Source organism: Ovis canadensis, chromosome 17 (assembly GCF_042477335.2).
Source record: "Ovis canadensis isolate MfBH-ARS-UI-01 breed Bighorn chromosome 17, ARS-UI_OviCan_v2, whole genome shotgun sequence".
Classification (NCBI taxonomy): domain Eukaryota; kingdom Metazoa; phylum Chordata; class Mammalia; order Artiodactyla; family Bovidae; genus Ovis; species Ovis canadensis.
Genome location: NC_091261.1, coordinates 62,954,389 through 62,978,143, shown reverse-complemented (window position 1 = coordinate 62,978,143; position 23,755 = coordinate 62,954,389). Strand labels below are relative to the sequence as shown.

The 23,755-nt window shown below is 52.3% G+C and overlaps 1 protein-coding gene across 3 annotated transcripts in view; it reads right to left on the bottom strand.

Moving 5' to 3' along the window:
• Window positions 1-23,755, bottom strand: part of ABCB9 (ATP binding cassette subfamily B member 9) — a 29,469-nt gene extending 5,714 nt beyond the window's left edge. Inside the window, exons 1-9 of one of the 3 annotated variants that reach the window (XM_069557743.1) lie at window positions 23,591-23,755; window positions 17,888-18,583; window positions 11,217-11,331; window positions 10,504-10,634; window positions 9,405-9,610; window positions 6,532-6,729; window positions 5,107-5,235; window positions 2,765-2,953; window positions 2,105-2,278 (exon numbers count right to left, since the gene is read on the bottom strand). In XM_069557743.1, coding sequence (XP_069413844.1) covers window positions 2,105-2,278; window positions 2,765-2,953; window positions 5,107-5,235; window positions 6,532-6,729; window positions 9,405-9,610; window positions 10,504-10,634; window positions 11,217-11,331; window positions 17,888-18,500 — 1,755 coding nt within the window. In that variant the 5' untranslated portion in view covers window positions 18,501-18,583; window positions 23,591-23,755. The remainder of the gene's footprint in view (window positions 1-2,104; window positions 2,279-2,764; window positions 2,954-5,106; window positions 5,236-6,531; window positions 6,730-9,404; window positions 9,611-10,503; window positions 10,635-11,216; window positions 11,332-17,887; window positions 18,584-23,590) is intronic. The other 2 variants (XM_069557742.1, XM_069557744.1) reach the window with 2 other exon arrangements.

The window sequence follows — 23,755 nt, the reverse complement described above, 5'->3', positions numbered from 1 at the left end:
TAGTTGGAGGATGTCACTACAATACTGTAAATAGCAAAAAAGAAAAAAAATCTAATTGTCCATAAATTGAGGATTGATTAAATGATTACAATGCATCTATAAAATCAAGCTGCTATATATATATATATAAAACGATTCTATTTTTGTTAAAAAAAAAAAGTGTATGTGCCTTTATATATTGTTGTTGCTGCTGTTTACTTGCTAAGCCATGTCCAACTCTTTGTGACCCCATGGACTGTAGCCTACCAGGCTCCTTTGTCTATGGGATTTCCCAGGTAAGAATAGTGGAGTGGATTGCCATTTCCTTCTCCTGGGGATCTTCCCGATCCAGGGATTGAATCCGTGTCTCCTGCGTCTCCTATATTACCGGCAGATTCTTTCCCGCTAAGCTCTCAGGGAAGACTTTATATGTAGATATGTTTATATAAAGATGGGAAACATGTTGGAAAGGAAAGGATGCTGACTAAACTGATAATGCTGGATCATGCCAGCATTATCAAAAGGTGGAATTCAAAAGGTGAGGTGGAGGGGATTCTCACATGTTTGTTATAAAATTCTCTGAATATATGAGAATATAGTTAGATGGTTGAGTTCTACTGCTTTGGGTTTATGAAAATTAAAAATTTAAACAGACGATATTCACAAAAGATGAAATCCAAAAGTCCAAGAATCGTATGAAAAAGGACTTAAAATCTTTAGTCACCAGGAAAATGCAAAAGACCTCAATGAACTACCTGTAGACACTCACCAACTGGTTACAGATACAGGACTGATACTAGCTATCTGAGATTAAGTATCTGAGCATGTCAACTATTGCAAAGCCTGAACAGCTCTGTCCAGGAGCCACTTCCAGAACTCTGGTGGGCAGCAGCCAGTGGTGGCATACCTGAGACCACTTCTCCACCATCTACCCCTGGTTATATACACATGAGTGGGAAGAGGTCACAATCTGCGGCCTCCACCAGCATCTACAACTAGCTGGAAGTTCTGGAGTCTCTGCGCCAACCCAGGCTCTCGCGTAACTTAATGTCTGTTGATGATGTAAATGGCGTCTGCTTGGTAGTTGGTGTTTCCCGTATAGTGCACAACTGAACAACTTCCAGGGCGTCCCTGCTCTTATACCAGCTCCGGATCAGATGTTGAGTGTACCTGTCTGAGAAAACTGCCAAAAACTGTAAGGTCATGAATAGCCTCCTTTAAGTACTGGAGATAATTTAAATGTGGAAAACCTGAACTCTCTTTCACTGCTGGTGGGACTGTAAAGCTAAAAAAAGAAAAAAGTAAACCACCTTAATGGCAGGAATTACTAGAGCTGCGGATACACATCCACTCTGGGAGAACCTACCCACCGGTGCATATCAGGACACACAAGACAAGTATCAGTGTTGTCCGTATCAATATTGTTGCTAATACTAAAAAAACAGGAAACACCCCCAACTATCCATCAAGAAACAGAACGTGTAAATGGACTGTGACATGTTTACACAGTGGATTATCTCCCAGCAATGAGAATGAAGGAACTACAAACACAGCCTCAACCTGGAAAACTCACAAATAACGCTGAGTGGAGGAAACAAGACGCAGAGAATACATGTGTTATGACTCCAGTCAGATGAAGTTCAAAACTAGCAAAACACAGCTGCACCATCTGGGGAGGCACACAGCCATGGGAGGAACAGAAGAAAAGCAAGAAAGCGATGATTATGAAAGTTGGGCAAGACGGCACTTCTTGGGAGGCAAAGAAGGGGCACATGGAGGGGAGCAGCGGATGGGGGCCGCTTCTGGAGTGCTGGAATGTTCTATTTCTTGAACTGGGTGGTGTTACATTGGTGGTAATCCTTTTTTTTGTTAATATATATTTTATTTGGTTGCATTGGGTCTTAGTTACAGCATGTAGGATCTAGTTTCCTGACCAGGGATCAAACCTGGACCCCCTCCATTGGGAGCACAGAGTCTTAGCCACTGGACCACCCGGGAAATCCCGGTGATAATCCTTTGAACTGTGTGTGTATCCTGAGCCCTCTTGCCTGCATCTGCTAGTGCTCGCGGGAGAAGGTCAAACAGGGAAAGGGCGGAGGTCGGCAGCAAAGGCCCGTGCGCCTACCACTCGGTGTAAGTACTTGTGGTCATAGGCGCCGATGGGCTTCCCGTCCAGCAGCACTTGGCCCCCCTCCAGGGGGTAGAAGTTCTCCAGGATGTTGACGCAGGAGCTCTTTCCGCTGCCCGATGGCCCCACGAGCGCAGTCACCTTTCCTGGGGACAGGCTGAAGGAGACATTCTGCAAGGAACACACAGACACAAGGCAGGGCCACTGGCTCACTCAGAGGCTCTGGTCTCAGAGGCCCCGGGCACCCTTCCCAGCCTGCCCCACTGCCGCCGCCCCCAGAAGGCTCTCCTTTCTAGGCCTTGACAGCACTTTTATACTCGTCTCCTTTGCCTGGAATGTTCTCTCTGCAGAGAGCCATTGGCTGGCTCCTGCTCCTTGTTTAGGTCCCAGATCAAAAGTCACCTCCCCCGAGAAGCCCTCTTGGACTATTAATACCATCTCTGCAGACTACCCTGATTTATTGCCTTCCTAGCATTTCTCTTGGAATCCTCTTGTTAACGCCTTCCCCAACAAGAGCCCAACTCCAGGAGTGGAGGGACTCTGCTTTTCGTATTTTTGGCTGCACTGCCACGGCCTGGCCTGTAGGGGGTGCAAGAAAGTGGGAGGAGGGAAGGGATGGTTGGGGGTGATGGGGGGTGTTCTCGGGCCCTCTCTCACCTGCAAGACTTGGGTGTGGGGCCGAGTGCGGTAGGTGAAGGTCACGTTCTCAAAGTCCACCCGGCCCTCCAGGTGGTCAGGGGCCAAGCTCCCGTCGTGCACCATGGTCGGCTGCCGGTCAATGAACTCAAACACTTTCTCGGCGGCCCCTACTCCTTGCATCAGGCCGCTGTAGACGGAGCCCACGGACTGTGGGGGGAGGAGAAACATGTTCCTGACCCATTGACACCCCAATCCTAGGTTCCCTCTCCATGCTGCCAGAGGGATGAAGGGAGTGCAGAGAGAGCAAGAACACAGCAGCAGGTCTGACGGGGGCGGGGTGGGGGGGGGGACGGTCACAGGAGGCTGTCAGAGCCCCACCGGCTGGTACAGCAGACCAGGAGGAGGATGCAAAAAATGAAGACAGTGACAAGAAATACTGATGCTTTATGTGTTACAGCTAAACCTCATCACTGTCCAGCAGGGTAGGCGTTATCACCCTCCAGAAGAAGAAATGAAATTGCAGAGAAGCCAGAATGTAGCAGGACAGGAATTGGACCTGCCCTTTTCAGCTGCCGCAGAATTTTTAAATTTCGATGATAAAAACGGCCCTAAATTTATACTATACATTTCCTTGGGTAAAAATATACACAAGTATAAATGTGAATAATGACTCATTTTACTGAGTGCATATATGTCTTATGAGGTAGCTGCTATCATTAGCTTCTCTGTGATGATAAGGAAACCGAGGCACAGAGCGCTCAAGTAACTTCCCCCAGGCCACACAGATGGAGAAGCTGCAGAACCAGGATTCGAACCCCAGCGTCTGGCTCCCGAGTTCAGGCCCTTATGATCTGTGACTGAGGGTCCTGGTTGATGAAATGGGGGTAACATTAGTGCCTGTATCATGGTTCTGTGAAGACAGTACTCAGCACATAGGAAGCCTTCAATACACCACAGCTGTTAACATCCACATATAATTACTCATATTAAGACACAAGTGCTGTGTAGACACTGCTCTCTATCCCTCATCCCAGAGGTGGTCCCGGTTATCAGGGTACTGTGTCTTTCAAGTCCTTTCTCTGTGCTTTTACAAACACATGCAAGTACATAATTAAATAATTTTGAGACGAAAGAAAACCATGAGATCAGCCCATCCCTATGACTCAGAGATTAGCTTTTGCACTAGTTCTGTGTCTTGGGGTTCTCTGCACCAGTGCACACCGCTCTGCCTCGCTCCTGTGGCTGCTGCCTAGTGTTCGTAGCACAGACGGACTGTTTCCGGCATACGGATATACCGTATTGCCCAATCACTGGTTGACAAGCATTCAGCTTTTCACTGTTATAAACTATGCCACACTGGACATCCTGGGACACATGTCTGCCCACTGCTGTGGATGTTTCGGAAGCATTGCTTCCTTGACGCTGATTCAGATGACACTGTGAGTCTGACTGGAGCTAAGGTAAAGTACCGTCTGCGGAAGACACTAACCCGCCCCTGACCCCCACAGCTTTACCACTGCAGGACACACAGGCTCCACCTTAGTGCTGGAGGGCTTTGTGGGGGGGTGGGGTCAGACCAGAGAGCTAACACCCTCACTCTGTGCATCCTCTGGAAGTGACTGATGGCAATTTAGGCACAAGCTCCCCAGCTCCCTCATCTCAGGGCCTGCTGGAGGGAGAAGCCAAATTAAGAGTTAATCTACAAGGACTTCCCTGCTGCCCCAGTGGCTAAGGCTTCAGGCTCCCAAAGTGGGGGGCCCGGGTTCGATCCCTGGTCCAGGAATTAGATCCTGCATGCCGCAACTAAGACCAGGCACAGCCAAATAGATTTTAAAATAAAATTGAAATACTGTATGTGTATATATATATATATGTATATACATATATGTATACATATATATGTATATATATGTGTATATATATATGTATATACATATATAAAAGACATAATCCATTTAAAAAACAAACCCACTCTTCTTTTTCCATAGAGCTGCTCTTTAAAGTGGGTTAAAATAAAGTCAGACCATCTGGCTTGGAACTGGGAACCCCTACAAACATGGGGGGCAGGTCACTGAACCACTCTGAGCCTCAGCTTCTTTTTCTGGGAAATGGGGACCCGGGGAGCACTGGGCCTTGTACAGGTGCTCAGGGGCATCTTCTGAAATAATTTCTGTTGCTGCCACTCTGCTCCGCAAAGTTGCTGTCACAGGTTAGTGTTAGTCTCCTTGTTGGTATTATCATGTCCTTTAGAAAGAAATGCCACCTCCTGTGGACCCTGGAGAACCCTATTCAGATCCCTCCCCCTTACCTCTCCCTCCTCCCCAGGACCGCCCCCCCCTCTTCCCCAGCCAGCCCCTCACCTCCATACAGTCTCCCAGGACAAACTCATAGATGATGAAGGAGATGAGGTTGCCACTGGTCATCTGCCCCGAGATGACGAGGTGGCCCCCGTAGTAGAGGATGCTGACCTGGACCACAAGCAGTGTGAGCTGCAGGGCAGACGGAAAGCGGTGTCTGACTCTTGGGGGCCCTTGACTTAGATCCACAACCCCATTCCCTCTGTCTCCCCGCCCCACAAGCTGCAGGGGAGGTGAGAGCAGCCGTGGACTCTGCACGCACAGTCACAAACTGCAAGTCCAGCCAGCGGCAGGGACGGCCTCCCACGAGCTGGTGCCCCTCTGTCACTCACACCCTCCCCACCCCTACCAGGGAGTTTTTCCCTGCAAAGGCCCCCTGCTGGAACAGGCCATGAGCCTGGTCAGGAACAAGGCTTTCTTTGTCAGGCCCTGGCATACACACACACACACACACACACACAGAGTTCCCAAGTGCCTCAGCGAGGCCAAACTGGAGCTATTCGTCTCCTCCTTATTGGGAAGAGCATGGTTCAGAGAGGCTGGGTCCTCTGGCTAAGGTCACACAGCAAGCTAGGCCAAGCAGATGAGGTCAGTATTACCAGGAAGGAGGGGCTGTGCCTGGGGTGTGCTTGCCTCCCGCCCCCTCTGGTGCCCGGGGAGTGTCTGCGAGAGGAGTGGAACCTGCATACCCATGACACAACCCACTCGGGGTCCTGATCTGCCCCTCCTCATTCCAAGCCAGCAATGCTGGGTCGGAACTAGACCCACAGCTGGACCACAGTGCCTTGGCACAAGCAGCAAGAGGCGCCCTTGCTGGTGGGCAGACTGCCAGGAGACTTGGCTGGCTGGATTTCAGGCCTTTCTCCCCTCTGGCTGGGCACTTTTGAGGAGGGGTTACCGTGGGTGGGGGGAGGTCCCAGAAGGTCCTTATCCCCTGCTCATCTGTAGATCACCGGCTTCTTCCTTGTCCTAAATCCCACACCCTTCTCATGCCTACCCCAGCTCTTCCCCGACAGCCCACCCTCAGGCGTGGCCAGCACACAGTGACAGGCCCCACGTGCTTCTTCTCCAGGAGGGGCTGGAACGCGTCCCCAGGGAGTGAGCCGGACGCTCTAGGACCTGCCAGGAATCTGCCCAGGTCGCATCCCCAGGTGGCCTCGGGGTGACTCCCCATCTTGGCAGGGGTGTCTCCCCAACAGGGAAAAGAAAGTTCCTGCCTGGCCACCCCACACCCAGGTGAGAGGTAAGAAGGAGTGTCCTGGGGGGACAGTCACAGGAATCTACGTTTCTTTCCAGAAAGATCCTCTGAGGACAAGCAGAAAGTCAGGACAAAGTCAAGTGTCACACCAGCATGCAGGGACCTGGGCCAATGCACTGACTAAGGGGTCCTCCATCTTTGTCAGACCTGCCCGGGCTGGGGGCACGTACCCCGCTGCCCCAGACGTAGTACATGTAGGCCGCGGCTTCCTTCCTGTTCAGCTTGTACACCTGCTGCAGCTTCCGCGAGTACACCTCCGCCTCCTCCTCCTCGTTGGCAAAGCTCCGCACTGTCTTCATGGCGCTGATGGTCTCCTCGGCTGTGCTGCTGGCTCTGGCCAGAGCACTCTGGACCTCTTTGGAGAGCCTCTATGGGTGGGAGCGGGGACAAAGAGGAGGAGACCTCGAAACAGATAGGCTCACCCTCTGCCCGAGCCCCAGGTCTCTCTGGGGCTTTCTGTCTTTAGTTGGTGTCAGATCTATGCAGGGAGTTCCAGGGACAAGGGGATGAGACATAGCTCCCCTTCCTCCCCCATCTCCTCCTAGCGTGATTTGCTGAGCTCAGACAACAGACTCCAGCTGGGATTTGGGGGTGAGCTCCTGAGGCTCTATCTCCTGAGGGATGGGCCACTGATCGTGAAGTTATCTCTAGTATTCAGAGAAAGTTATGCATGACCATGCATAACCTTCTCAGAAAATGAGTCTCGATTCCTGATCCTGAGCTGGCATAAGAGCAGGGATGCTCTGGATGGTTTTTCAGGTTGTATACTGCACAAGAAACACCACCTATTAAGGCGGCACCATTTACATCCAGCAACATACATTAAATTATGTGAGAGACTGAAATCTAGCACAGAGATTCCAGAACTCATAGCTGAGTTCTAGATGGTGGTGGAGGCCACGGGCTGTGAAATCTGCCCACATCGTGTGCTTATAACTGGGGATGGATGGCTGAGAAGTGGTTCCAAGAACATGACCATCAGACTGCTGCCCACAGAGTTCCGGAAGCAGTCCCTGGGCCTCGCTATGCAGGCTTTGTGACAGTTACCACACTCAGAACTTCACACCAGCCAGGAAGGCTGCCCAGGAGGCTCCTACATTGGCATGTCTCATGACCTGCGAGTCACGCCCAGGCCATCGGAAGCACGCAGTGTACTCAGGCTCAGGCACCCTGGGAGGAGCCACACTGCCTTGAGTCATGTCTGGCTGCGGACGATGTGTGTGGCTTGTGGTGATGACTCGGTGATGGTACCCTATACATGGGGTACAGGTACGAGACCTAAATAGGGCTTGCTTGAGGCCGCACCCTTGATCCTGAAGGTGGAGCCGGAGGTGTGCACAGAGGCAGGGCTGATGCAGGGCGCTCCAGGGCTTCCTGGCCCCTCCCAGGGGCTGGCAGGAAGGCAGGAAGGGTGGGGTGGAAGGGAAACTGCTCTGACTCTAACTCGTATATTTACTTTCTCTCCTCAGGGACGAAAACAGCAAGGCCAGTGGTCCAGACCTGCGCGGGAGAGGGCCCTCCTGGGTGACTGGGCTCTGCAGGAGGGTGACACAGTGGGCTGTGGGGAATGGGTTCATTTAGGTGCTGGCCTCAGGTCATGGGCACTAAGAATCCTGACCAAGTGGGACCTCAGGGTCCAAGTGCCCTGCTCAGGAGCGCCCCTGTCCCCCTCAGGCCTGGACCACTGGGGAAGGGGCTGCCTGCACCTACCCTGGGGCCCTGAGAGCTCAGAGGCACCCACCACTGTGGGAACCAGGAGGAAGGTGAGGCAGGGGCTTCGCTTACAGGCTGATCCTTCTGACAGCAGCGCTGGAGGCAGCCGGAGGGGACTACTGCTTGCCCATCATTGCATCTTGGGTGAGGGCCTTGATCATGGGGGCCTGGGTGCCTCCACCCCCCGCCCCTACCTTGAACATACACTCTAGAGAAAGAGAGCAAACTTTGCACTCAGAGTGAAACCCAAACTTCCCACAAAGGCATATACCATCTAATCCCCCATCACCTCCCGGCTCTCTCCTCACTTCTGGTTCCGGCCTCACCAGCCTTCCTGAGGCTCCTCAAACAGGCCAGTCACGGTCCCACCTCAGGGCCTTTGCACTGGCTGTGCCCTCTGCTTGGAACGAGCTTCCCCAATATGTCCACCTCTTTACTCAAAGGCCACCTTCTCAGAAAGACCAATTTAAAATTGCAGCCTGGGACTTCCGTGGCGGTCCAGCGGTTAAGGATCCACTTGCCAATGCAGGGGACACAGATTCCATCCATTGTCCAGGAAGATCCCACATGGCTTGCAGCAGCTAAGCCTGTGTACCACAATTACTGAGCCTGCACCCCAGAGCCTGTGCTCTGCATCAAGAGGAGCCACCGCAACGAGAAGCCCGTATACCACAACCAGAAAGTAGGCCCTGCTCACTGCAGTGAGAGAAAGCCCAAGCACAGCAGTGAAGGTGCAGAGCAGCCAAAAACAAAACAAATAAAAAGTTTAAAAAAGGATAGCGAAAGAAAGACACTTAACTCTAAAAATAAAACAAAACTGCAACCAACCCCAATGCTCTCTATTATGCTATTTCTTTTCATTTATCTCCTTATCTCCTCCAACTTTTATTGTATTATATCTCTAGTCGTTAAGTCGTGTCCGACTCTTGTGACCCCATGGACTGCCAAGGGGGCAGCCTGGCAGGCTCCTCTGTCCATGGGATTCTCCAGGCAAGAATACTGGAGTGGGTTGCCATTTCCTCCTCCAGGGGATCTTCCCGACCCAGGAATTGAACCCGGGTCTCCTGCATTGCAGGTAGATTCTTTACCGACTGAGCTATGACTGTATTATATATTTCCATCATTGTCATTGTTGCTATTTATCGGCTGGCTCTATTAGAATATAAGCTCCATGGGGACAGGGGTCCTGTCTGATTATTGAATGAGTGAACGCAAACTCAGTTTTAAGACAAGTCCCTCATTAGCCCCCAGTGGCCCTCTGAGCCCATCCTAAGGGGTCATTTGAGAGCTGCTGGTGGGGAGACCCCAGTGGGGATCAGGCGGGGCCTACCTTGTAGTACTTGCCGTAGATGTCGGACACCATCATGATGATGGGGAAACCCATGAAGGTGACCAGGGAGAGCTGCCACGAGAGGCTGAACATGAAGACCACCACACCTGTGACCTTAACCGTGTTCCGCAGGAAGATGTTGATGTTCTGGGAGACCAGGTCGCTGACCATGGTGGTGTCCGAGGTGAGGCGGGAGATGAGGTCCCCTGGAACACAGGCCTCTCAGCTCCCTCTGCAGTAACAGGGCCGCTGAGAGCGGGGGCAAGGGACCCTTGGGGAGCTTGGACCTTCCCTGTCTTCTGGGCTGGGCTGCAGGGGGACAGGGTGAGCCGATGGCCCTGGGGGCTGCTCTGAGCCCAGCCCTTGTCACCAGCATCTGATTTCAGCTTCACATCTCCCAGAGCACAGAGGAGGCAGCTGAGGCTCAGAGAGGGGAAGAGTCTTGCTCAGCGCCGCACAGCATGGCCGTGACTGCGCCAGAGCTGAACCCGTGGCCCCTCCCTGTCACTGGCAGAGGGGCCATGCCCCTCTTCAGCCTCATGGTAATAACCATCTGAGCTGCGGAAGAGAGAGGACCAGAACGCCCCTTACTGATGGCTGGATACTGGGCTAAGACCTTGACAACAGTCCCGTGGGGCAGCTCCTGTTATTGTTCCCATCTTACGGAGGAGAAAACAGAGGCTCAGGGAGGTGAACTCAGGGATGGGGCCTGCACCCAGGCTGGGCTGCCTCAGAGACTGGATCTCGGCCTCCCTGTTCTGTCCTGTCCTGCTCTGCTCACCCCCACAGGCCGAGGGAGTCCTGGCCCATGTGCTTCCCACAAGCCAGTGGGAGGCGAGGCCTTGGTTGCTTCAGGGACAGGGTGGCTTGGCGAGGGTCCTAGAGTGGCCACAGCTCACAGCAAAACCTCAGACCAGCTCCCCAGGGCTCGGGGGGGCGGGAGGCCCACGCCAGCCACGAGGGGCATCCCCACCCTGAATCGGATGGCAGGGAGAGCCAGCAGGACTGAGAGCACTGATTCACCCATTTAAATCAAAGCAGGGCAGGCCCACCTGGCCAGGCCCAGCCCCAGGTCACCCGAGGCCCCGGGAAAACCAACCTGTGCGATTCTCGTCAAAGAAGCTTGTCTCCTGAGACACCAGCGAGCGGAAGAGACAGTTACGGAGACGAATGTTCAGTCTGGCAAATATGAGGGTAAAAATGCCGCCCCGAATACCTGCGGCAAATGAGCTAATTGCAGATAAGAGATGTTATGTATAGCACGACGTCCTTCCGGCAACTGACCCCTGCCCCTCACTGCTCCCTCTCCACTGCTGGCAGGCCAGAGCCTTCGCAGGGGCAAGGGACCCCAACCTTGAGCCCACTCTCTGGGGCTGGCACTGCCAGGGGGTCACCCTGTTCCCAACAGGAGCCCCCAAGGTGAGGGCACGGGGGGGGGGGACTTTTACTGTGGGCGAGAAGCCCAGCTCCACCTGTCAGGCCTCTCGCCTTTCCAGAACAGCACAGACAAAGCTGGCCCTTGTCTCCTGCCTGGAAAACAGCTGGGGGTGGGGTGGTGCTGAAAGGGGAACCCCGCGGACTGAAGTCATTTTTAGGGACAAGAGGGGTGTGGCTCTAGGGTGGGGCTCAACCAAATGGGCAGAAGCCAGTGGCTGGGTTGTTGGTTACCATGGGGACCAGCTGAGGGACAGGCCTTAGCCTCCCATCCCAAGGGGCATTTCTTGGCCCTCCATGGCCCCTTTTCCTCTCAGGAGCTACCATCCCCGTTCGCAACTGCAGGCCTGGTGGGTGGGGGCAGGCAGGGGTCGCTACCTGCCGATGGCCAGCACACACATGATGATGACGGCTGCGCTGAACTGTTCCATGCTTTTTTGGATGACGATGCCATCGATGGCCCGGCCAGTGTAGTAGGGAAGGAAGGTCTCTCCTGCAGGAGACAGGGCGGGCTCGTGGGGGCGTCTGCAGACAGGAGGGGGCTCTGGAAGCCCCCAGACTACCCTCACTGCTTACCTCACTCGCGGGGTTTTTCTCTCTCTGCAAACTCCTGCTTAGTAGCCAGGCGGGGGCGGGGGCAGGGGGCCCTCTTTTCAGAGATCAGGAACATACGAAATGTGAGTTATTCAGTCTGTACTGACTGGATCCTGTTATCAGGAATAATGGCTCCCAGACCCACGGAGCTCCTGGGTGATAGTCATCCCCTCTGCACGAGGACTCAGAAGGCGACCCTGTTATCACCCATTTTACAGACAAAGAAAGTGGAGCCGAAAAGATGAGCTGAGGTTCATCCAGTCACACCACCAATTGACAGCTGATAGCCACCAAAGTTCACTGCTTTCTTCTCTCTGCCAGAGGGTTCAGAGTCCAAATTCTAGAAGCTCAGAAGATGTCTATGTTCTGCTTCTGAGCAATGCTAGAACCGCCACCCCACCCCTCCTGGTCGGGCACTTTACAGCTTGCCAGATAATTTCTTACCCATGTATCTTCACCTCGATCCTGGGTGTGGCAGGGGGAAGGGGCATCTGGCAGAGATGTCATCGCCATTTCACTGAGGTGGAATGGGAGACTCAGAGAGGCTGAGGAACTTGCTTGACATCACACAGTAATTAAGAGGATGGCAGGACTCAACCCAAACCAGCTTCCAGTCTGGGACTCATTCCTTGCGCCTTCCCTCCCAATAACCTGGAATGAATGGCCCACTCTCATGGAAATGATGGACATGAAACGGGAGGTGGTCAGACCAGACTGTGTCCAGTTTTCACTGCAGCTTTCAGCAGCCACAGCCTGGGTCAGCACCAGGCTTAGACGAGGCGCACGATAAAAGTCAACCCATGTGCAGGTCCAGTGGGTCCCTCCCCAGTCAGCGCTGCAGAACTGGCTCAGCCAAGACAGAGGCCTTCCATGGGGTTCTGGCGCCCTCTGCTGGTCTTGGAGCAGAAACCACAGGGTGGCTACAAAGCTGGCCTCCATCTCCCCTGCCCTTGGCCAGATGGGGTCTCCAGCCAGAAGTTCTGCCTCAGCTGAATCTCTGCCTCAGTTTACCCACGGGGAAGTAAAGGGCCTGAGGAGCTCCAGGAGAATTTTCAGTCCAACAAGCACCAGTGATGATACTAACCACCACAGACGTTCATGGAGCCCTTGCTGGGTGGGGGTGCTGAACTAATAACCAGGTAGGCAAACTCTGTTGTTGAATCTGCCCAAGAACCAGGTGAAACTCTCTGGTCTGCCAGCAAATTCAGAGAAATATTTCCAGAATTTTCTGCCTCTCCTTCTGCTGTCCCACCTGGCTTTGTCAACGTCCTTTGGATGGTCTCAATTAAGTCTTGGCTCTCCTTTCTGCCACCTTTGTCCCCATCAACCTGTTTTCCACTCTCAGCAGACAGCAGGAGCCTGTGAAACCCAAGTCAGATTGCCTCATCCTGGATCAAAGTCCTCACAGTGCCTGACACCCGCTGCATGACTGGCCCTGGTACTGAGCTACTAACTTCTACTCTCCCTCCACTCTCTCTACTTTTCCTGTAATAATCAGGCAGCTTTCTGCCTCAGGACCTTTGCACAGGCTGTTCCCTCTGCCTGGACCACTGTTACCCCAGATAGCGGCTCCTTCACCTCTTTCAAGTCTCAAATGCCTCCCAATAATCCTATAAGTGAGTATTATCATTCTTCCCATTTTACTGATGTGGAAACTGGAGCTCAGAAAGGTTAAGTCATTTGCCCAAGGTTATTGTAGTTAGGTTGCCATGAAATCCGTATTAAAGAATCTCAGTGGGAGACACTCAAGACAAAAATTAACCCTTTTTTTTCCACAACGGGTAGTTTTCCTTTTAGATTGTAAGGTTTCAGAAAAATCTGGGCCCTACTGGATGCTTACTGATTGAAAAATAATCGTTAATCACAGTGTGTGTACATGGGTGCTCGGTCCCTCAGTTGTGTCTGACTGTTTGTAACCCCACAGGCTGTAACCTGCCAGGCTCTTCTGTCCATGGAATTCTCCAAGAATACTGGAGTGGGTTGCCATTCCCTTCTCCAGGGGATCCTCTCGACTCAGGAATCAAACTCACGTCTCCTGCATTGGCAGGCAGATTCTTTACCACTGCACCACCTGGGAAGACCAATAACCATAGTATTTAACTTTTGTGAAGTACCTAGTTTTGCCAGGCACTGTGCTTCACTTCATTTAATTTTCACAATAACCTGGGACTTCCCTGGTGGTCCAGTGGTTAGGACTCTGCACTTCCACTGAAGGGGATACAAGTTCAATCCCTGGTCAGGGAACTAAGATGCCCTGCAGCGCAGCCAAAAAAAAAAAAAAAAACATTCACAAAACCCTGACAAAGCCCTCATTACAGGATGAGACACTGAAGTTTGGCCACAGTAAGTAAACTCGACTAAAACTATCTGAGACTTCCCTGGTGGCCCAGTGGTTACAAACCTACACTTCCCATGCCGGGGGTGCAGCTTTGGTCCCTGGTCGGGGAACTAAGATTCCAGACGCTGCGTGGTGTGGCCAAAAAAATAAAACAATGAGTGAAGTTGGGGGCCTGATCTCAAGCTGAAGCCCTTGACCTCAACATAACCCTACAGGCTGGCACAATCTGCTTGGCTGTATTTTAGGACATCTGTATCCCTGAGTGCACACCAGCTGACGACAGCGCCCTGGCCGGCAGGGGAAACAAGGCAATGTGGGAGACAACTGCCAACACGGGCAGGATGGCCATTCACTCATTCATCTACTCAGCGAGTCTGATTCTGGGCCAGGTATTGGGGGCCCTGAAGGAGTCAGACCTGCCCTCTGACCCCAAGGGGCTCCAGGCCTGCTAGGGGAGGCAGCAGAGTAGATGCAAGATACTCCTGTCACCAAAGCTGTAGCTAAGGACCAGGGTCAACAGCATCCCAGGAGGCTGCTCACGAGCAGACTGCTCACCTCGTAGCACGAGGAGGAGAAGCAGGCTGGTTGAATGACAAGGGGGCATCTCAGTACTCACGGCCGCTAAAACTTACTGGGAGCTTTCTATGTGCCAGGAGTTGTCCGAGGCAGCCTACTTGTATGAGCTCACTGAACCTCACAACTGCTGAGATGCCCATTTTACAGACAGGAAGACGTGCCTAAAACCACACAGGGGTCAAGGGGCTGGGACTGAGAGGACAGAGGGTAGATGGTACATGGAAAGGGGCTCAAGGGCTCGCCAGTTCTCTCTAAGATCCCTGTGCCTCTGTGGCTGCTCCCAGACTCTGTCCCTCGGTGAGTTAGACATGTAACAACTCACAGGAGTGGACATCCCTGTACTTCCTGGAGGTAACAAGCTCTGTACCTCTCCTTCTCCTCTCAGTCCTTTTAGTTTGTTTGCTTGCCTGTGCCTCGTGGCATGTGGGATCTCGGTTCCACGATCAGGGACTGAACCCATGCCTCTTGCACTGGAAGTTTGGAGTCTTAACAACTGGATCGCCAGGGACGTCCCTCTCCTCTCTGTCTTTATTCCAGCTTTACGACATCTTGGAACAAGGATGTTAGCAACCCCTATTTCACAGAAAAAAGATGTGAAGCTATGAAAGGCTGGATCATCTGCCCACAGTCACACAGCCAGACCTGGAACAGGAATGGAATTGGTACCTGGGCCTTGTCACCCCCAGAACCCACAGTTTCCACCCTGCAATGTCATCTTCCCACTGTGTTGCTGAAGTGGCACTTTCAAACTGTTTGGACCAGACTGAACAGATATCAGATATCTGTTATATGCTATCTAGGTTATATGCTATCTATCCAGTAACAGATATCATTTATATCACCACCCAGGACACACACACAGGTGCACACAACTAGGATAAAAGTTTCATGCAACTTAAGCTGGATTTAGAAAAGGCAGAGGAACCAGAGATCAAATTGCCAACATCCGTTGGACCATTGAAAAAGCAAGAGAGTTCCAGAAAATATTGACTATGCCAAAGCCTTTGACTGTGTGGATCACAATAAACTGCGGAAAATTCTGAAAGAAATGGTAATACCAGACCACCTGACCTGCCTCTTGAGAAACCTATATGCAGGTCAGGAAGCAACAGTTAGAACTGGACATGGATCAACAGACTGGTTCCAAATAGGAAAAGGAGTACGTCAAGGCTGTATATTGTCACCCTGTTTTTTAACTTATCTGTCTGTAGAGTACATCATGAGAAACTCTGGGCTGGAAGAAGCACAAGCTGGAATCAAGATTGCTGGGAGAAATATCAATAATCTCAGATATGCAGATGACACCACCCTTATGGCAGAAAGTGAAGAGGAACTAAAGAGCCTCTTGATGAAAGTGAAAGCGGAGAGCGAAAAAGTTGGCTTAAAGCTCAACATTCAGAAAACTAAGATCATGGTATCTGGTTCTATCACTTCATGGGAAATAGATGGGGAAACAGTGGAAGCAGTGACAGACTTTATTTTTTTGGACTCCAAAATCACTGCAGATGGTGACTGCAGCCATGAAATTAAAAGATGCTTACTCCTTGGAAAGAAAGTTATGACCAACCTAGATAGCATATTAAAAAGGAGAGACATTACTTTGCCAACAAAGGTCTGTCTAGTTAAGGCTATGGTTTTCCCAGTGGTCATGTATGGATGTGAGAGTTGGACTGTGAAGAAAGCTGAGTGCTGAAGAATTGATGCTTTTGAACTGTGGTGTTGGAGAAGACTCTTGAGAGTCCCTTGGACCGCAAGGAGATCCAACCAGTCCATCCTAAAGGAGATCAGTCCTGGGTGCTCATTGGAAGGACTGATGCTAAAGCTGAAACTCCAATACTTTGGCCACCTCATGCAAAGAGTTGACTCATTGGAAAAGACCCTGATGCTGGGAGGGATTGGGGGCAGGAGGAGAAGGGGATGACAGAGGATTTAATGGCTGGGTGGCATCACTGACTCGATGGACATGAGTTTGAGTGAATTCTGGGAGTTGGTGATGGACAGGGAGGCCTGGTGTGCTGCGATTCATGGGGTCACAAAGAGTCGGACTGAACTGAACTGAAGCTCATCACAGACTACATACCCTGATGGCTCTATTCTGCTTCATTATAAAAAATGCTTTGAACCCAGATATACCACTTATCTATAGGATGACTTCTTTAGATATATTCACAGTTATAGGAAATGTGTATAAACAAGAAAAAAACAGACTCAAAACCACCCAAGAGTCCAATAACAGGAGATTGACTAAATAACCTATGGTACAGTCACACAGTGGAATATTATGCAGTCAAAAACAAAATGAGGAACTAACTGGGAGAATTCTAGGATATACTATTGTTGTTATTGTTTTATATGGCTGCACCGCATAGCAAGATCAAACAAGTCAGTTCTAAAGGAAATAAACCCTGAATATTCATTGGAAGGACTGATGCTGAAGCTCTAATACTTTGTATATGTGCTGCTGAAGCGAGCATTGAAGCTCCAGTACTTTGGACACTTGATGCAAAGAACAGACTCATTGGAAAAGACCCTGATGCTGGGAAAGACAGCTAAAAGGAGAAAGGGGCGCAGAGGATGAGACAGTTAGATGACGTCGCTGACTCAGTGGACATGAATTTGAGCAGCTCTGGGAGACAGTGGAGAACAGAGGAGCCTGGCATGCTGCAGCCCGTGGGACTGCAGGGTCAGACACAAACTTCAACTGAACAACAACAACAGCACAGTGTGGGGGGTCTTAGTTCCCCTACCAGGGATTGAACACGTGCCGTTGCATTGCAAGCTCAGAATGTTAGCCACTGGACCACCAGGAAAGTCCCCAGGATATATTAAGTGAGAAAAGCAAGACACAGACTAGAGTGCAAAAGATGGGGGGAGAGAGACTTCTTTGCTTATAGCTGTATAAAGAAACTGGAAACATATATAAGAAATGAATAAAAGTGGTTTCCTGCCCACTTGGAAGTTGCTGGAACCATTTCCTGTAGTTAGCCCTGGGCAGGGGGAGTTAGGGTTGTCAGGGGCAGAATTAGGGTGAAACACTCAATGTTTACCTTTGAGTATTAATTTGATGTTTGAATCATGGAAGGAAGATATTAAAACTGGAGAGGATGGGGCTTCCCTGGTGGCTCAGTAGTAAAGAACCCACCTGCCAGTGCAGGAGATGCGGGTTAGATACCTTCCCAGATACCTGCTCCAGGAAGATCCCACATACCGCGGAGCAGCCAAGCCCGTGCGCTACTGAGCCTGCACGCCGAGAGCCCGGGAGCCGCAACTACTGCGGCACGTGTGCCTAGAGCCTGTGCTCCACAACGAAGGAAGCCACCGCAAGAACCCTGTGCACCGCAACCAGAGTAGCCCCCGCTTGCCACAACTAGAGAGAAGCCCGCACAGCAACAAAGACCCAGCACAGCCAGAAATACATACATAAATAAAATTTTAAAAAATTGTATAAAATTAAAAAAAAACTTGAGAGGAAAGAAGAGGTGGTCACATCCCCTAAACATATTCCCTGGGTGCCCACCAGGCCCCACAGGCCGGCACTTACCCAGAGCTGCCACGATGAGGAAGAAGGAGGCCACCACAAGGAAGGCGATGTCGGGCTTGGTGTAGGACAGCAGCTTCTGCAGCGTGGCCCCAGACGCCTGCTCAGGTGCAGGCCGGTCCTCCCCGGGGAAACTCTCGCCCTCGCCCTCGCCCTCGGCCCCAGCACCCCGCCCGAGGGCCTTGGCGTCCGGCCGCACAGTGGACAGCAGCCACCAGAGCAGGAAGGAGGCAGCGAGTGAGATGTAGGTCCACACGAAGAGGGCCCAGAACCACGGGTCCCGGACCGGCTTGCGTACCTCGGAGAAGAGCAGCAGCTTCACCACGGTGTAGATGCCCCCGAAGAGGCACACGAGGGCGATGACTGTCCACGAGGCCTGCAGCCTCCGGGGCCCCAGGGTGCTGTTCTTGGCCACGCCGATGGTGGCCCCCAGAAGCAGGCAGCTGCGGTACAGGCAGGCCGCCCAGAGGTCCAGCACCGAGTCAAAGATGTTGAAGTGGCGGATGTCCTCCAGCAGGCTGCGGTCCCGGTGGCTGAGGATGTAGATGGCCGTGGTCATGCCGACGTCCAAGCTCATGAAGGCCAGGGTCACCACGACCGCCTTCCACAGCTGCATCCTGCTGGCCGGGGTAGGCAGGCACCGAGGGGCAGGCTCTAGCTCATGGGGGCAAGGCCATTGTCTGCGGGGCGAGGCCAGACCTGCAGGGTGCAGTGGGGTGAGGGGTGAGGGCTTGCTGTTTGCTGCCTGTGTGACCTTGAGCAAGTCACTTGACATTTCTGAGCCTCAGATTCCTCATCAGTAAAATGGCAGTGACAAATTACACAGGGGTAGGGTGAAGGTTCCACTCATGCAGGGAATATTTATTGAGTGTCCTTTGTGGGCCAGACACTGTTCTTTGTGCTGAGGATTTAAAAAAAAATTATTTGTTTAGCTGCACCGGGTCTTGGCTGCAGCATGCAGGATTTTTAGTTGTAGCATTGAAGCTCTTAGTTGGGGCATGTGGGTTGGGTTCTCCGACCAGGGACTGAACCTGGGCCCCTTGCACTGGGAGCGCTGAGTCTTAGCCACTGGACCACCAGGGATGCCCTTGTGCTGGGGATTTAACTGTGAACCAAAATAACAAAGATCCCTGCTCTTGAGGAGATGGGACATTCATGTCAGAGACAGACAATAAGTAAGTGATACGATGTGTTAAGAGACAGGGCTTGGGGGGAAGAGTTGGGTGTAAGGGATGTGAGGGCAATTTTAAATGGGGGTGCAGGGAAGACTTTGCTGTGAAGGTAATACTTGAGTAAGACTGAAAGAGATAAGGGAGTCTGCCATGTGCATACCTGGGGGAAAAGCATTTTGGACAGGTGGAACAGACATGGCGAGAGCCCTGAGGTAGGAATGTGTTGATGTGCTTGAGGGAGACAAGGAGACATGGGAGTCTCTGATGCCCCATCTGCAAAACAGGCAAAGCTCCAGAGTCCCCAAAGGAGGAGAGAGGCATGGAGCAACAGGAGGGGTGGCTGTGAGTAGCGACTGGGAATAGGGCAATGGGGCGGGGCAGGGGCGGCAGCCTGAGGGACCCTCTCCCTCACAGCTCCAAGGCTCAGACCAAGGTGACTGACTGAATGTTCTGGAATGCCAGAAACCTCACACAACTCCAGGAGGCCAGTGCTTCCACATTCCCATTTACAGTTGGGGAAACTGAGGCACAGAGAGGCAAAAGCCCATGTCACTCTGGTAACAAAGGCCTGAGTCGGGACACACACCAGTGTGTGAAGGGTCCCAGCACCTGACCCACAACCCTGGAACTGCATTCTTGACACAACAGCAGGTGTCTAACCACTATGAGCAAACAATTACGAGTCACAGAGCTTCCTAGCAGTCCCGCCCTTTAAGTGAGCCACGTGCTTTGTGTGTGTCTGCTTATTTAGCCCTCGCAACAACTTTGTCAAATTTAGACTATCATTCCCAATTAGCTGATGGAGAAACTGAGGCCCAGAGGAGCTAATAACTTGCCCAAGATCACACAGCTGTTGAGCAGTGGAGCTCTGATTTGAACCCAGAGCTGCCTGGTTTTAGAAGCTAGGCTCTAAACTACTAAGCTAGAATGCTTGTCAAGATAGCAAGTCCTTACAACAGCCAAGACATGGAAACAACCTAAATGTCCATTGACAGATGAATGGATAAAGATGTGGTGTGTGTATGTGTGTGTATATATATACACACATCCACAATGGAATACTACTCAGCCATAAAAAAGAATGAAATAATGCCACTTGCAGGAACGTGGATAGACCTAGAGATTACCACACTAAGTGAAGTGAATCAGAAAGAGAAAGACAAATACCACATGATGTCACTTATACGTGGAATCTAAAATATGGCACAAATATTAACGAAACGGAAACGGACTCACAGACGAAGAGAACAGACTTGTGATTACCAAAGGGGAGAGGGGGTAGGGGAGGGATAAACTAGGAGTTTGGGACTAGCAGATATGATATATAAAATAAGCAACGAGGACCTGCTGTATAGCAGAGGGAACTATGTTCAATATCTTGCCATAAGCCATAATGGAAAAGAATATGAAAAAGACTATATATATAACTGAATCACTCTGCTGTACACCAGAAATGAATACAACATTGAACATCAACTATACTTCAATTTAAAAATACACATATATGTGTGTGTATATATATTTTTACACACACACACACACTTACTGCAAGCGCAAACACAGAATGTTCATCAAAGGAGAACAGACCTATACTAGCGGGGGCTCCGCCAAGAAAAGAACTGAGGACAGTGATAACACCGACGAGGACAGCAGCGAGAGTAGTAACAGCAGACACCGATGTCATTGTGCGCCTGGCACTGTTTTGAGCGGTTTACATGCAGTCGTCCCTCACAAGAATGCTATGAGGTTTCATTGTTATCCCCGATTTACGGTGAGAAAACTAAGGCACAAAGAGGTTGAGTGATCTGCTCCAGGTCACCCAGCTAGGAGGAAGTGGCAGAGCTGGGATGTGAACCCAGGCCTTTTGATTTCCAAAGTCTGAGCTCTCAACTCCAAAACTGTGATTCTTCAAACCAGCCTCCCGGAGAGGAGGAGGTAGGCAAGACTTTTAATGGTGCTTAGGAGGGTCTGAGATGCAGAGGGGACACAGGGGTGTGGTGGTCCCCAAGCCTGAGGGGCTCTACTGTCACTACAGCTCTTCTAGGAAGACTCAAGTCCGTCCTAGAGAAGACGGTTGCCCGTCAGCAGCTGGCTCTTCCAGGGAACTCTGGGCTGAGGGGAATCCAGGGCAGGGGAGGGGGTGGAGAGGGGATGGGGCAACAGAAAACCCCCTGCGCAGGCCCTAGTTCCACCCCCAGCAGGCCTGCCAGCTCGGGCTCCTATCTGCTGCAATGCAGAGGCCTCAAGGAGCCAGTGAGTGGGTGAGCGTGAGACAGAGCCTGGGGAGGGATGCTCTTGGCCTGGTGCCTCCACAGGCCTCCCAGCTGCAAAGGCCCTGCCAGCCACCTTGGCTGCAGCTCACCTCGGGGTGGGGACGAGGAGTCCCTTTAGCCCTCGGGGAGGAGCTGGCATTCAGAAGTGGGAGAGGGGGCAGACCTGCCAGAGACCAGCACAGGAGTGGGGTGGGGGGCGGGGTGCTGCACCAGCTCTCCCCACCGACTCCCAGCCACCGAGGGAATCCTTTCCTGACACTCTCCGCTTTGGGTCAAGTCAACCCGTTTGATGGCCAGCCACCTACCTGGGAGCCCAGCTATTTATCTTCCTCACCGGCATAAACAAAGTTTCGCACTCCAGCATCACAGGCTATTTGAACCACATTGTACAGATGGGGAAACCGAGGCCCAGAGAGGGAGGGAGAGAGGATGGTCTGAGGTTACCCAGCGAGCGGGGGCAGAGCACACAGCACGAGGGTGCCCAGCTCTCAAGTACTGAGTCCTCCTCCTCCAGGCTCTGATGGATCAGAATCCAACTCGGGTCAGGTTACAGCCCTCAGTGGAGACGGGACGACTCTTGTTATTTTTAAAGTTACTGAGCAGCAGAATGAAGGGGACACAACCACCAGCCCAGACTGAGAGGAGGGGAGGATGGGGACCAGTGGGATGCTTGGAGCCACGTCCATTCTCTCCATCTGCCTGACCTGGGTTTGGCCAGGTGAAGGTGGAGGGCAAATTGTGGGCACATGGGTGACGTGCGTGCCCCAAGGGACAAGGACAGGGTGGTGGCCAGAGGTCAGGGCAGGCTGTGCCCAGGGCCTGATGTGCCCAGGAAGATAGGTCAACTTGCTTTGACCCTAAAAGCTAAGGAATGGCATAGGATTAGCAAATGACCCCACCCTCACTGACAGTCCTGTCAAAGGCTTTTTCTTCCGGTAGAAGAAATGGTGGTTGGGGCATCGCCAGCTGTCAGATGCACAAAAGGAAAGTCTGAAACAGCCAGGAGACAATAAATAGCAATTATTATTACAAGGGTGACAGCTACTGTTTACGTTTAAGGAGTATTGCTAAGTGTTTGACAATGTGCTAAGTGCCTGGCACCTCCCTTTCTGATTATTCACTGCTACTCAGAGAGGGTCTCTCAGTTATCATTCCCATTTTACAGGTAGGCAAACAAAGGCTTGGGGAAGTCAAATGACCCGCAGAGAACAGGTGAAATCCACACTTCACTCTCTGGGACCCATGAGCTACGCAGGGCTCCCAAGAAAGCGTCATGAAGGACCTGGAGGGGCCCACCCAGTTCAGTTCAACTTCTGGGGTGAACTTTTCACCCCCCAGTGGTATTGTCCAGCTGACTGGGGCCGGTGCTGTGGGACGGTGTCACTGTGGGGTCTCTGGATGGAGGGCCAGGACTTCTTCCTCCCTGACTCCCACTTTTGCTGAGCCCCCTAGCCCACGCTGGGCCTTCTGCGAGTTGTTTCAGATGACTCTCAGCGGTAGGTGAAGCGAACTGGGGGGCTACAGTGGCCTTCCTGCCAGCCTCCTTTGGTCACCTGGCACCTGCCCGCCTGAAGCAAGGGAATGGAGGCCAGCCAGTCTCCAGGGGGCGGGGCAGTGGGCGGGGAATCCTGTCAGACCAGCTGAAAGCTATTTTAATTAACCTCAGGTCTGGGGAGGGGCACCCTGCTTTAACAGAGGCTTAGAAACAAGGCAGAGACCCTTGGGAACCCACAGGCTTAACTGCCAGGATGGAGGCAGAGAAGGCTCAACCCAATGGCCAGCCAGGGTGAGTCGGGGGAAGGGGTTCGCCAAGGTCGGCAGGCCCAGGCCTGCCCCCAGGTTTCTGATATATCCAGGCTCTTAGGATCTATGAGCACGGCCGCTGGAGGGTGCGGGGAGCCCTCGTTAGAGCTGCCAGTCAGATCCTTGGGGAACAGTCATCCCAGGATCCACCCTCAAAAGGCACCCCCACCATTTTCCAAGAGGTGGCGGCACCTGAAAGGTTAAAAAAAAAAAAAAATGCAATCTCCTTGCGGTGTGGAAAGGATGCTGCAGGGATGGGGGGCTGGGACCTGCGACTGCGGGCGCTGGGGTCCCAAGGCGGGGGCCAGGAAGGCTCCCAGGAGGCTCCCACTTTCTACCGAGATGCCTTTACTCCACCCCCGGGACAGGGAGAGCCAAGTGGCCCCCCAGCCTGTGCCGGCATAGCACCTCGACCTGAGAAAGATCTGGGTCGGGGGCCCAGGGCGCTGCACTCTTACCTGTTCCCTTACCTGGCACCAGGTGGGCCGTGGGGAGGGAGAGCAGCGGGCTGGGGTCCTCAGGGGCGCCGGTTCCTCGCGGCTCATTGGAGACTGAGCCCGGCGCTGCGCTCGCTCCGCCCCTCCCTTCCCCCGCCGCTCCTCCCTCCTCCCGCTGCTCCTCCG